Source organism: Nicotiana tabacum, chromosome 18 (genome assembly GCF_000715075.1).
Source record: "Nicotiana tabacum cultivar K326 chromosome 18, ASM71507v2, whole genome shotgun sequence".
Classification (NCBI taxonomy): Eukaryota; Viridiplantae; Streptophyta; class Magnoliopsida; order Solanales; family Solanaceae; genus Nicotiana; species Nicotiana tabacum.
Genome location: NC_134097.1, coordinates 61,470,049 through 61,479,879, shown reverse-complemented (window position 1 = coordinate 61,479,879; position 9,831 = coordinate 61,470,049). Strand labels below are relative to the sequence as shown.

At 35.3% G+C, this 9,831-nt stretch overlaps 1 protein-coding gene across 2 annotated transcripts; it reads left to right on the top strand.

Moving 5' to 3' along the window:
* The first annotated feature begins 1,157 nt into the window (after positions 1–1,157).
* Positions 1,158–7,249, top strand: LOC107812910 (polyadenylate-binding protein RBP47C'). Of its 2 annotated transcripts, none has more exons than XM_016638092.2 (6): positions 1,158–1,795; positions 4,362–4,842; positions 5,922–5,986; positions 6,065–6,195; positions 6,292–6,388; positions 6,870–7,249. In XM_016638092.2, the coding sequence occupies exons 1-6, from the start codon at positions 1,463–1,465 to the stop codon at positions 7,032–7,034; spliced, it is 1,272 nt and encodes a 423-aa protein (XP_016493578.1). In that variant the 5' UTR covers positions 1,158–1,462; the 3' UTR covers positions 7,035–7,249. The 2 variants fall into 2 exon arrangements, with proteins under 2 accessions (XP_016493578.1, XP_075093022.1); XM_075236921.1 differs by having other exon boundaries at positions 1,293–1,795; positions 2,004–4,842.
* Positions 7,250–9,831: the final 2,582 nt, after the last annotated feature.

Below are 9,831 nucleotides of genomic sequence, written 5' to 3'. Positions count from 1 at the left end.
CTAATAAAAATCCGCATGACAATGTAATAATATTAGGAATTGAATAATACAATATCAAAAATAAATAATAAATAGAGAAAAAAAAATTCAGATTTTTTATCATAGAGAAAAAGGGTTAAACTAATTTAAATTTGAAATGAGAAAGTTTTTTATATTGTGATAAGAAAAGTCATAATATGGATAAGTCCACGTAATTCAAGTCTAATAGATAAAATCAAAAACTAAAAATATTGAATAATAAAAATAAATTAGAGATAATGTGAGGATATTTATAAATCATACGTTTAGAAAACAAAATAAAGTAAATGTACAATACCTAAAAATATTATTAAAATTTAAATAGTTTAAAAATTTCAAGCAATCTTTTTAAAACTAAATAAGTATTTATTTTTTGATTAAAAAAGTTATATATTTATCTATATTATATTAAAGAATGGTAGTTGATAATGATATTAAATAAAGTTACAAGTTTATGACAAGTCACATAAAATGTAATAAGACTATATATTAGATAAGGAAAATAGCAAAATTATTTTAAATTATTAAAAATTTACTACTAGAAATGAAAAGGAATGACTATTTGAATTTGGGATTAGAAAATTCTTAAAACTATGATGAGAATGCTCAAACTATGGATAATTGGTTATGACACATAATACAAAAATAAAAATTATTAAAAATTATCAGTAGATGTTATAATAAAATAACAAATTTGATTTTACTTTGGACAAACCCAATATCACAAATTAGTTACTAAATATGATATTAAGGGTAAAAATTTTAGATGCAAAAAACCAATTAAAAATATCACAATAGTTTTGAAAACTGTATAAATAGGGAGATAGAGATAACATGAGGACATTTATACTTTGAATTAATAAAAAAATGAAGTAAGTACATAATATACAAAAATATTACTGATTAACTTATAAAATTAAAAATAAAGTAATAAAAAAGGTACCAAGAGTAAGATATATATATATATAATTTAATATGCTCAAAATAACAGATATCACAATTTGAAATAATTAGTATTTTTTAATACCGCGCGAGTTCTAATACTAATATACATTAATAATAAGAACATATTCATTAAATAATTTAATCACTATTCAATTTCATATTATAATGTCGGGTGTAGGTGTAGCAACGACCCTAAATAGAACTAGGGATAACCACAAACCACCTGTTAATCCAACGGCGCAGACAAATCATACGCGTCAGTGCAATTGTTCCCTGAATCCTCAATCCTCATCTTCATATACATATACATCCTCCCTTCTTCAGCCACCATCTCTATTCTCTCTTCAATCTCCCATAAAGCTTCAGATTCACATTCACATATATATACTTACACATATATATCTCTATCTAGATTAAACACAAAACATATATAGCTATACGATTTATTTTCTACAGATTTTGAGTGGCTGTAGAGAATATTTAATACAGGTCTAAAATAATGGAAACAAACAACGGTCCTGAAACGCCGGAGAATAAACAGCCTTCACCCCCGCCGCAACAGGCGGCGGTGAGTGAGGCGGAGGCGAATGTAGTGCCAGTGGTGACTCAGCAGCCATGGGTGGCGATGCAGTATCCGGCGGCGGCTATGGTAATGCAGCACCCACCTCACTACATACCCTATCACCCACACCACCACCACCATCCACCGCAGCAACAGCAGCAGAATAGAGGTGGAGGATCCAACAATGAGAATCGTACGATTTGGGTCGGCGACCTTCATAATTGGATGGACGAGGATTACTTGCGCACCTGCTTTGCTTCCACCAATGAGGTTCATTATTTCTCACTGTTATAGTTATGTCAATATCGTACCTATACGTGGTTTTGAAATGTAACGCATAGATTTGATAGTTACTTTTGTTTATAGACACGTGATTAATGTTATCTATATACGTCTCTTGCTTAATTCATTTTTATGATTGATTAGAGATGTCAAGTACTTACTAAAAGGAAACACGTGCTCTGTCATTCTATTTCAGGACTGTATATATGGAAATGCTTTTGTGCAAAAGTAGTTTCCTTTAGCTTGATCAGGACGGTATGGCAAAGAGATGCTTGTAGTGTAAGACGGTATTAAGACTCTAGATTTACCTGAGCACTCATGCTTGCAGACCCCAGATTCTCCTTAGATGTTTAAAAAAAGAGGTCCTACAATTCAATGGCCTTGAAACCCCTTTCCCCTTTATAGTCATCAGATAGAATGAGTTTTGTTTCATGATTTTGCGACCTACCAAATAAGGGGTTGTTAAAAGAAAGTTCCCTTAATTAACAGCTATTGCCTTCTATAGAGGTTGCCACGTATTCTTAGCTGGAGTTTAGACCTCAACCTCTTGATTTGGAGATAGGATCTAGTTTTCAAAATTTTCAAGGTTGCATTTCTCCCATTTATTTCCTTCATGTGTCAGTCTGCACATTGAAGTTTTGACAGTTAGGATATGGTACCTGCATCTTTAATCCTTGGTTTATTGTTCACGATATGTGGCTGCAACAGTTCAAGATTTAAGGATCAGGAAAAGAACAACTTACATTCAAATTTACAGTTTTGATGCACAAATAACTCATGCACACTTGGCTGTCATCCTTCTGAGGTTCCAGACCTTGAATCATGATAAGCGCTTTTCAGTTCTTTGTTAGTCAACAAGTCTATCTCGTCCTCAGTGAAGAATTCTGAGCGCTGTGGCATTGCCTTTGCATTTTGCTATTTGTTATAACCTTTCTGATTGAGCATAATTGTTCTTGGACATAGCTGGACAAGAGCGCACACACAATATTCTGCAGTTAGTCTAAGTGTAAAGTGGTAATTGTGGAATCTTTCAAGTAAAATATCACATGATACATCATTTTGTTGAGTTGTGTCCCACATCGGTGGGTTATGGGTATCTTGGTCTCTTTATATGGTCTTGGGCAATCCTCACCTCACAAGCTAGCTTTTGGGGTTGAGTTAGGCCCAAGGTCCATTCTTATCATGGTATCAGAGCCAGGCCCATCCCAATTTATTATTACCTATGTTGGGCCTCCATTTATATTGTCCACTCTCCAGTTGCAGGCCTGGGCGTGAGGGGGGTGTTGAGTTGTGTCCCACATCGGTGGGTTATGGGTATCTTGGTCTCCTTATATGGTTTTGGGCAATCCTCACCTCACAAGCTAGCTTTTGGGGTTGAGTTAGGCCCAAGGTCCATTCTTATCATGGTATCAGAGCCAGACCCATCCCAATTTATTGTTATCGATGTTGGGCCCCCATTTATATTGTCCACGGCTCCACGCTCCAGTTGCAGGTCTGGGCGTAGGGGGGGGGTGTTGAGTTGTGTCCCACATCAGTGGGTTATGGGTATCTTGGTCTCCTTATATGGTCTTGGGCAATCCTCACCTCACAAGCTAGCTTTTGGGGTTGAGTTAGGCCCAAGGTCCATTCTTATCACATTTGAATATGGTCTGCAGACTTTATCTCAATTCTCAATTATTTTTAATCTTGCTAAAATTAAAGAGAAGGTTATGATGGTATTGAAAACATCTGCTTGCTTTTCACTGAACAAGTTGTTTAATACTGGTTTTTACATCCAATATGTTTTATTTCATGCAAAAGATTTTCCCATTCCCGTTGCAAACCTTTCTCTGAAAACCAGGTTTAATGAGGAAGCTTACAGGCAAAAAAAAATTGTTTTAGAACTTCCATTTTTCATTTATGCTTTTTATGATGTGTAGAAAAAATTGTATGAAAAATACCCAAAGTGGAGATATTGTGTAACTACTGAGAGACTTCAGAGAGAATCTTTCTGTGGCATTTTCTGCTTCACAACTTTCCATACTCTCACCAAGAACACTTTCTATGTTTATGTCAATAAGCAGGACTAATCATGCAAACCAAGTCGGAAAATAATGAATAAATAGTTAACACTATGTAGACACCTCCTCACAAGCAATTGCGTGATATGCTTAACCTACGATGAAGCAAGCAGTGACTCTTAGACACATGTAAACCATTTTCTTATACTTAGTAGTGTCTTGAAGAGCCCCCAGGGCTTAGTTCAAGTGGCAACGGTTGAGGTGCTTATGGCAAGGGTCACATGTTCAAGCCCTGCGTCATGCGAACTAAACGTGGTATTTAAGTGTAGAGAGTAGAGGGGCAGGGCTATTCCCGAGTTTCGAAGGCTGCGTTTGGTCCTAAGGGTTTGACCTAGACGGATTTCTCGGTCATAAAGAAAAAAGTGGTGGCTTGAAGAAAGTGATATATGGCTTTTCCAAAACATACTTTCCTCAGAAAAAAGGGAGTAAACTTTTACAAGGAATACCTTCTTTTGCCACACAATTTGTTGCTAATAGATATCCTGTTCATGCAGGTTGCCTCCATCAAGATAATTCGCAATAAACACACTGGTTTCTTGGAGGGATATGGTTTTGTTGAATTCAACTCACATGCTGCTGCAGAGAAAGTTCTGCAAACATATTCTAGCATGACAATGCCTAATGCAGATCAACCTTTTCGTTTGAATTGGGCTTCATTTAGCACGGGTGACAAGAGATCAAACAATGGTTCTGGCCTTTCCATCTTTGTAGGAGATTTAGCTGCAGATGTTACAGATACCTTGCTACATGAAACCTTCGCTAAAAAATATCCTTCTGTTAAAGCTGCTAAAGTTGTCGTAGATGTCAATACTGGTCGTTCAAGAGGGTATGGTTTTGTAAGGTTTGCAGACGATAATGAGAGGTCGCAAGCAATGACTGAAATGAATGGCGTGTATTGTTCAAGTAGGCCCATGCGAATTGGTGCAGCCACACCACGGAAATCATCTGGATACCTACAACACTATTCTTCACTAGGTAAGAACTGACCTTCTTCTAGGTCTCCTACGTGGCTTTGGTTTTGAATACCTTTTTGTCTCTGTTTGATCTGAACAAGTCAATGCTGAATTCTCTACTGGGTGGAAGGGGAAAAGGAGATGTGATCCTACTTTCTTCTTATAGTTTTTATTTTGGGACTCGTATTTAATGATGAACTGGCTAACCAAGTCTGGTGCTGCTATTGTTTCCGCACTAGAAGCTATATTCATCTGCATCATTATCGCCCTTGAAGTGTAGTATTGACCTTTTTGGTTACCATGCTTATTTTAAGCAGTTTGTGCGCTATCACGGTATCCACTGCTCCCTTTTAAGAGGTCACTGAATTCATTTTCGGTTCCTAGAGTTTTCTTGTGTATATCTACAAATGTTTGCTTGGCAAGGTGTCTTATTTTTTTGCTTGGCCTTCAGTCAGTTCCTCCCTTGTTCTCTATTTCTGTATTGTTATTTAAATTCCTAACGTGGAGTTGAAAGTCATACCATCTCTTTTTCGAAGTGACTTTAAAGTTATATGTATATGTGCTTGTTTGCATCCACAGTTTTCATTGAAGTGTGAATCTTGTCATTTGAGCTATGAGAAGTCGATTCCAAAAAAGAGGGGAGGGAAGACATTAACCTCTTTCTCGCTCCAAAGAGAAAGAAAATATGGAAATTATATTAGTGTCTATTCTAGTGGGATATTAGATCCTTGTTTTGTGTTTAGTACTGTCATTTGAGTTGTTAGAATACATTGATTCTCTTATGTTGGACCGCACTAGTATAGGGAATATGTTCAGGATAATATGTGGTACTTAAAAGTGAAAGTACAATGAGATTCATAATAGTAGTTAAAAATTGTATGGACCTAGCAAGTAACTGAATTCTATTTCCTTCCCTTTTCTAATCATCTGTTTTGATTTTCAGCTGCATTGCACTTATGAGTTTCCTTGAACTGCAGTAAATATATGTTTCCTTGTTAATTTCAGATCATGGTTCATTTTTGAAAGAACTTACACCAAATATTGTGGTAGTTAAGTCGACAAATTTTGTTGTATTTAATACTTCCAAAATGGATTTGGTAGGTGGATACTCCAATAGCGCATCGCCACAAGGATCACAACCTGATGTAGATTCTACAAATACAACAGTTTGTTAACTAGTCTTTCGTTCCTCCCTTTGCTTTTCTAGCTTTATAGTTCCTTTGACTAATCAATGATCATTGTAGATTTTTGTTGGAGGTCTTGACCCCCATGTCAGTGATGAGGATCTCAGACAGCTTTTCGCTCAGTATGGGGAAATAGCTTCTGTAAAGATACCAGTTGGGAAAGGATGTGGTTTTGTGCAGTTTGCAAAAAGGTAGGTTGTCGGTTGCGGTTGTCATTTGCCAAATTATTAACTTGCTCTTAGGCTGTAAGTAGTTCAGTAACAAATGGATCTAATTTGTTGCGACAGAAACGATGCAGAAAAAGCATTACAGAAGCTGAATGGAACTGCTATTGGCAAGCAAACAGTGCGCCTTTCGTGGGGACGAAATCCAGCTAATAAACAGGCAAAGATCTCTACCTTTATCCCATCCCTTATTTCTCTTCTGCTATTACTTCTCTGATGTCTTTGGAGAAAAAGAATCAAAAGACAGGTCAGCATTAGTTTATGACAAATCGAAAGTTCAATAGTTAGCATTTCTTGTGTTCAATAGTTATGCTAGTTTACAAGTTTACTCGACTTACAGCATATGCTTGCTAGACATGTGGATAGTTATTAACTTATTATATCTGCTTGAGTTTCACCAAGTAATATTGACAAAACACATGTTTTCAAGTTACCTATTGCTGGTATTGGGCAACAAGCTTGTTCTAGATTTTTCTTCTCCCTCCTCTTCTTCTAAGGATGATGGAAAGCAAATTTGAATGTGATGTCTCTGAGGAATGGAATTACATCTGGCACCAATTAAGCAGTTTCAAGCAAGGTGCTCCTAACATGTCCTGTATTTCTGCTTATGTTACTGACTCCAGTGCTGTGGGATTTTTCAGTCAAGAGCTGATTTTATGAAGCAGTGGACTGGACCATACTATGGGGGACATTTTTATAATGCTTATGGATATGCTTTTCCACCACCGCATGACCCTTCCATGTATGCTGCAGCTGCATACGGGGCTTATCCAATTTACGGGACTCACCAGCAACAAGTAAGCTGAAAGTCTGCTCCAGAGCCTTATGCTTAGTGGTGCATATGCTCAATCTGTTTGTTTCAAGATCGGGCATGTACAACATAATTAACCCCTCCAAGTGAGTGGAACTAAATTTTGACTTGAAACCTTAGTCACCTAGGGATTTGATTAAACATTTATTTGTTTGGGCTTCACATGAAACTTCCTTTGATGAAATAAATGATCTTGCCTTGGTATGTTCAGCTTCCTTGAAAAATGCCTAACTATTTACAATAACTAAATAAGAGGTATGCTGCATGCCAAAAGCACATACTTATGTTTCTATGTTATCTGAATCTGATTATCTGAGTGCAATGGCTATATTGTCCATTTGAGAACCATTCAGCCAGTGATCCTCAATAAAGGCGAAAGATCACTTGAGTGGTATTCTTTGAGGAGTAGTGAAGAATAGACAGATATTACTCCCTCTATCCCAATTTATGGGGAGAAGTTTGACTAGGCATGCAGTTTAAGAAAAAAACGAAGACTTTTGAAACTTGTGATCTAAAATAAGTCATAGACATTTTTGTGACTATAATATTATCTCTTTAGGGGTAAAATAGAAAGTTTAAAATTAAAAATATTTCCATACGCTTTGACATTTTAATTGAGATAGATTAAAAAGGAAAGTATGACATAATAGGGAGAAAAGAAGTATATGATATGAAATGCATGGAAGCAATGGTAGTTTCTGTCACAATAATGATGGGCATGCAACTTAGCTAGCGTTTGACCATAGATTTCCAAATTTGTTTTGAAAAATCTGATTTGGGTGAAGTTTGGTTTAAAGATGAAATTATTTTTTATCCATTGTTTGGTATGTTGTATTAAATATGACAATTGCATAATTTGTAAGGAGAATGTGTAAGTTATACCGGTGCTAATTACCCCACTCTCTATAAGGTATAAGTTATCCCGGTGTTAATTTTAATTCTGAGATAACTTATACCTGATTTGCTAACCAAACAAGTATTAAGATGGTATTAAATTTTTATACCAGCACTATACCTTCTTATACCTCATACCAATATTGATCACTTAGGGTGGCTCAAGCTTAAAACAACATGGTTTGTATGATGAATTCCTAATTTTCCACAGGGGTCATTTGGTACACAGCTTAGTTATAATCCAAAGAATGATCGTTATGCATGCTATAAAAATATTAAGCGAATAGATTAAAAAACAAACCAAAAAAGAAGATACAAGGAATAATGCTTAGTGTTTCAATTATGACATTAAGCAAATATAAAGAGTTCTTTCAGGTTCACCTTGCAAAAAAGTTAAAATATAAATAAATCACGCCTAAAAATAAATTCAAATATACTACTCAAACACACACACACACACATAGACATACATATATAAAGCAATACTGATAGTAAAACAATTAAGACAATATATATGGAAAACACATTAATTAAAATAACACAACCCTTCAACTCCAATTTTGGTAAACCATTATTCTTATTAATTTAGAATATTTTTCTATATCGTATAAAAATACGATTATGTGGATGAAATTTTTTCAATTGATAGGCATACTATTTGATCTCTAGCATAATTTTTTTTTTAAATTTTGCAAATGCAATGGAGGTAGAATATAAGGAATAAAAATTCTTAACATTTTTCTTTTTGAAAGACACTAAATTTGAATGAACAATTACAAAAAAAGAAAAAAAAGGAACAGAAAGGCGGCACTAGAGCTTGCAGTAATACCTTTGTTACATCCTCGTTTTTCTCAATTAATATCTAAATTTTCTACCACATCTTTCATCAAGTCTCCTTGCAAACTTCTAAATATCTCCGTCTTCTAGCCCGTTTGGTCAAGCTACAAAAGTCAGCTTATTTTGAGAAGTATTTTTTCTCAAAAATACTTTTCTCAAAAGTATTTTTGGTGAAAAGCAGTTTGTGTTTGACTAATTAGTTTGAAAAGCACTTCTGAGCAGCAATTAGTGTTTGACCAAGCTTTAAAAAACTGTTTCTAAGTGTATTTTTCTCAAACGTACTTCTCAAAAAAATATTTTTAGAGAGAAACTACTTTTTCTGCTTCTGCTTCTCCTCAAAAACACTTTTTTTTTTCCAAAAGTTTGGCCAAACACCTCAATTTTTGGTCAAAAATACTTTTGGTAAAAAAATCACTTTTGACCAAAAAGAAGCTTGGCCAAACAGGCTAGTCGTCTTCCACAAAGTAATTTATGAAGAAATAACGTGATGTTACTGAAAACGAAATCTTCTTTTTCTTTAAAATTGAAATTAAACTCGATCGGCGTCATCAACGAAAACATCTTCGCCTTCTTTCATTATGCTTAGGCACTGAGAGGCACATCAACAATTAGATTAACTTCCTTATGCTCAGCACATATTTTTGACAAGAGCCAAGGGAACTGCTTGACTCAAAAGATATCGGAACCTTTTTAAATAAATCAATTAAAGAAAATGAAGGGGTAAATATTAGTCAGATATAATAAATTCCAGATCAAAGAGCTAATATTATAGATAATACATAGGATGAAAGAGATAAAATCGATCTTATTGATATTCAACACTGTGGCTCCCGTCAATCGATGGAGGAGATAGCTTTACATGTTCTTCTGCAGATTACTTCTCTCCTATGAAGATTATAAGAAGAGAACTTGGGAGAGAGAAAGGGAAGGAGAGCCCCCCCAATCGAGGGTTTTTCCCTACTATATATAGTCAAGGCATCCTTGCCATTTACTTGGTCCGACACTCCCTCGCACCTAAGTGTGCCTTGGTCGTCCTTTTAGACATTGCTACTTCCGACTCG

Bases quoted from the DNA above. Each gene is read 5' to 3' on its own strand.
- LOC107812910 (XM_016638092.2), top strand. From the start codon at position 1,463: ATGGAAACAAACAACGGTCCTGAAACGCCGGAGAATAAACAGCCTTCA. The intron at 1,796-4,361 runs GTTCATTATTTC...CTGTTCATGCAG, and splicing joins GCTTTGCTTCCACCAATGAG to GTTGCCTCCATCAAGATAAT. The intron at 5,987-6,064 runs GTTTGTTAACTA...TGATCATTGTAG, and splicing joins TAGATTCTACAAATACAACA to ATTTTTGTTGGAGGTCTTGA.